Below are 4657 nucleotides of genomic sequence, written 5' to 3'. Positions count from 1 at the left end.
AGAGATGTGTATAAGAGACAGGCCAGATACATTAGCATGTGTGTTTTAATCGTGGAAAAGGAAATTTTATTCTATGCGATTAATACGAAGTATTTTGTATCTAACAAAAATGGTATTTTTGTCGATAAAACAGACGGCTTTAGCATCCTCTTAAAGTTTACCATAGAAATTAGTAAGGATGACTGTATTGATTTCCTTGATGTAACTATAATAGCTGACAGCCGGGAACTGAATATAACAAATCTACTTTCTCGGGCGGATTCTTAAACTTCCACTCACAACACCCTATTTGCCATAAGAGAGGAGTTTTATTTAGTTTAGTGGATAGAGTGTTACTGCTTTCCCATCCTCAATTCCATAAAAAAAATCTTGAGGACTTGATTCACATTTTTCAAAAATGGATATCCGTTACCTTTCATTTTTTTCCATTAATACAAGGCTAAAATTTCACTCTTCAAAAACTGAAGATTACGCTCTCCGGAAAAAAATTAATAAGTCTAATAATCGTTTTTTCACAGTCCCATATGTTAAAACTATTTCTTAATGCTTCATACTAATGTCTACAAGATTAAATCTCAAAACAGCCTTTTCCATTCCTAACAATTTAAATAAATTCATAAAATGCGGAAAAGATGTGCTAAATCGTGCGGCATATCAAGACGTGGTGTACCAATTTCATGTCAAGATTGCAATACTACGTATATAGGTTAAACGAAACAACAACTTGGTACTAGAATTAAAGAGTATCGCCAAGATATTAATAAAAAATCCGGCACGCTGTCCGTCATTTCTTATAATCGTGCTATACTCAATCATGAATTTGAGTTGGCAGATGTGAAGATTGTCGACAATGAACCATCGTATGAAAAACGTTTGATTTCTGAAATGGTTCATATTAAGACTCAAAAACACAGTCTTAATAAACAGAGTGACATAGGATCACTGCCTGATCCGTATCTTCCGCTTTTAAATTCATTACAGCCACACTAATAATTTGTATTCTTTATCCTTCATTTTTTTTCATTTTTCCCCCTCCCTCCCACTCTCTTTTCCTCCTCTTTGTTTTTTTCTATCTGAAGGAATAGAGATGGCATTTATGTGTCTTAGCTTGCATTACATAAAGACTCTTAAGTGTGACCTACATAGAAACACACGTAGAACTGCCACTGACTGTCTAATCATTTTGATAATTTATATAAAGCGTGACAGAGACTCCTCAAGGTATTTAATTTTAATATAATTTAAGTAATTCTATTTTTTGTTTCATGATTTTTTACGGTATTGACCAGCACTGACTTTGTATTGTATAATATATTCTAAAATATCCAAATAATATATTTAAACCGATCAAGCTTTATCTACCATAAAACCGAAGAAATTGAAGTTACACACTTCGTAATATACTGTTTTGCAGACCTACGCATACATCTGAAGACTTGCGCCTTAATCTAGTTCATATAATGCGATAAGTAGTACTCACATTTTTATATTGTCTTACCATTTTAGACGACCGTATGTGTTTGTATTTTAAATTTTATTTGGTTAGACCGTTAGGATGACCAAATATTGTTTTTAAATTATATATTATTAATTTTGCGCTTAACATTGAAAATGATCCTATTTGGATCGAAACGTCTGTTTACTATATTTTAATTAAAGAGTTACATTTACTTGGAGCATATAACACCCTGCTTTGGCTCATAACACTTTATTTTTTATTAATTTATTATTTATTGAGCTGAAAATTTCAATTTAGTTATAAAAGTTTATTTACATATGTTTTCAAATGGTAGCATATTATATTTTAAAGGCAGAACAACAAGGTAATTGAAGCAAAAAGAGCAATTAGATAAAGTAATCACTTCTTCTATCTTGCAATGATATATAGAATTTTGGGGATTAAGAAGATGGTTTTTGTAATAGAAATCTCATTGTCATTAATACAAAGAAATATAGATTATAAATAATTATTTAATTTTCTAATAGTTTGAAATATATGAAAAATAATTAAAAAACATCTTAACTTAAATCTGTATATTAATGTAAATATGTATATACAATGTACTGAAACATATATCCGATGCATGAAACTGTATATATAGATTTTTTAAAATGTAATTTGATTAAATTAGAAAAAAATTTTTAAATTGCATAAACATTCGTAGGTAAGCTTGTTGGGATAAACTTCTGAAAACAACCCATCCCTCCGATTTCAATGAAACTTTGTCAAAAGTTTTAATTTGAGTTAAAATAAAAGCCCTTAAAAGGATTTTCAACGACTCCTGTGAAAAAGCCATTTTTTAAGATGAAATGATAAAAAAGTGATAGATAGACAGGCAAAGTCAACATTGTCCATCCAGTGGTGGCAATGTCAGTCATTCATTGCAAACCCATGTGGATCACTGGCTTCGCGTTGTAAAATATAATACATGCGTGGGGGCAGTATGTTGAGCCCCCCCCCCCTTCGGGGAGATTCCACCTCGTTTCAAACTAACCTAACTCAAACCATTTCTTGGTGTGGAATAGACCTCGCTTTGTGTAAAAAGTTGCAAACCCATGTAGGACCTCGCTTTGCGTTGTAAAATATATGCACGAAGAAATGATCGTTATTTTCAAAGGCATTATGCAAAAAGGCTTATTATACAAAAAAACATACACTTTTCTTATTTATAAATTCATCTAATAAATTTAAATTTATTTAAACATATATTTCTATTTTTTACTGCTTCCACTCCCCTCAGACTCTCCCTTAGTTATCTTTTTACTTATAATAATCCCTAATTAATCAAATATATAATTACAGTACCTATATTCATTTGGTAAATCAGTATAACAATATATAACTTTATTTGAACATTTTTTGTATTAAACTTTATTTGCGCTGAATATCCATTTAAGGATATTCACTTGACATCATTCCGAGTATTTCTGCCAAAAATCATAACAATTAAGCATGGATTGTTTTCGGAAGTTCAGTCGCTTGTCGGATATGATACGAAAAATTTTATACAGGGTTCAGTAAATCGCCTGCAATATCTTTGGAAGGTAATTCTGGATCCTAATAAAAGAAAAAAAGGTTAAATATAGATCCGGAAATAAGTCGATTCCAAGTTATAACCACTTTTATGTTAAAAAAATTGTAATTTAATTTTTATAATCATAATTATAATAACAATCTTAATTTATAAGAATAATCATAATTAGTCATAATAGTTCTTTTTTTTATCCAGGATTCACCACGTGAAAGCATAGTTTGCTTGGCATTCCTCTTTTTTATTTTTTTTAATTTCTTGATATTTGTAAATACAATTACATTATTTTTAAAATGAAGGATAAACAGGTATTTAAATTGAATATTTGATTAATCGAATATTAATTGTAGTATTTTGGATGAATTCAAATGTTTTTCAAAAAGTTCAGAATTTGTTTGATAGAAGACTAAGGACCTGCTGCTGAAGATGGTCATTTTGAATATCTTATTTAATTCGATTTAAATACCTGTTTATGTTTATCCTTGATTCTAAAAATAACTTAATCATATTTACAAATATTGAAAAATTGAAAAAAAAAATAAAAATAAGGGATGCCAAGCGCACTATGCCTCTACGAGGCATCCTGGATAAAGAAATGACTAATTATGATTATTATGATAAATTATGATTATAATTATGGTTATGAAAAATAAATTACAATTTTTTTAACATAAAAGTGGTTATAACTCGAAAACGACTTATTTTAGGTAACCTTTGTTTGTATAATTTTTTTTCCTTCTTTTTGAGTCTCGATCCCGAATCATCTCCTAAGTATTACAGACGATTTACTAGACTCTGTATATGCAAACAAAAATTTTTATCAATGTATCAATTTGATATCTTTTTGATTATGTATTGATGTACTTGTCAAAATCAATAAACTCCAGATTGTGATACTGTCCAAAGTCGCAAAAAATTTCCGGCAGGAGAAGATGTGCTTTGTTGACAATGTTTCTAATAAGTCGATGTGATAAGTAATATTGTTTGGCAACTGCGCAGCGATTCCTAAAAAATTTTGTAACAACCATAGGGCGACTGGGATGTTCTCTTTCTTTTTCGTATGATGCAATAGTAAATAAGTTCTTATTGCACACGCTTTCGCATTTAATAGCTATTATTCGGCATATAGCCATATTACGCATTGTCTCATAGTATTGATCCTTTGTTTCTTGCATCTGTTTGTCGAAGATATCCATGTATTTGTCATACATTTTCGATTGAATTGTCAATTTGTAAATGCTATCTTCCCAGTCCTGTCATATATCATATATATTTAAGCTATTAATAAAATAATTATTCCATTTTTGAAAGGAGATTTTTCCAAACTGTGTATTTTATATAGCAAAAAATCTTAACATTAAATTTAAAACTTTTACTGTAACAAAATTATACAGAATAAATGAAAGATACAAATGAATAAATACTATAATATTTCATTTATCTTTTATTATAAATAATCGTATGTTTTTATAATTATTTGTTTATTGTTTTTTCTATATAGAATTTTTCAAGAATAATATTAACATAATAATATCATTTTTCAAGATATGTTAATAATAATATTAATAACAATAATAAATAATCTTGTTTCATTGTAATCTACGATATTGTAGAATATTGAATAA

General features: G+C 28.7%; 1 protein-coding gene across 1 annotated transcript in view; it reads right to left on the bottom strand.

Moving 5' to 3' along the window:
* LOC105448021 (dynein heavy chain 12, axonemal-like) overlaps window positions 1–4305 on the bottom strand; it is a 61795-nt gene extending 57490 nt beyond the window's left edge. Inside the window, exon 1 of the mRNA XM_011686380.1 lies at window positions 3897–4305. Within this exon, the coding sequence (XP_011684682.1) occupies window positions 3897–4243 (347 nt within the window). The 5' untranslated portion in view covers window positions 4244–4305. The remainder of the gene's footprint in view (window positions 1–3896) is intronic.
* Window positions 4306–4657: the final 352 nt, after the last annotated feature.

This window comes from Wasmannia auropunctata, unplaced genomic scaffold, assembly GCF_000956235.1.
Source record: "Wasmannia auropunctata unplaced genomic scaffold, wasmannia.A_1.0 LD336090.1, whole genome shotgun sequence".
Taxonomy (NCBI): Eukaryota; Metazoa; Arthropoda; class Insecta; order Hymenoptera; family Formicidae; genus Wasmannia; species Wasmannia auropunctata.
This window is presented reverse-complemented; position numbering and strand designations above follow the sequence as displayed.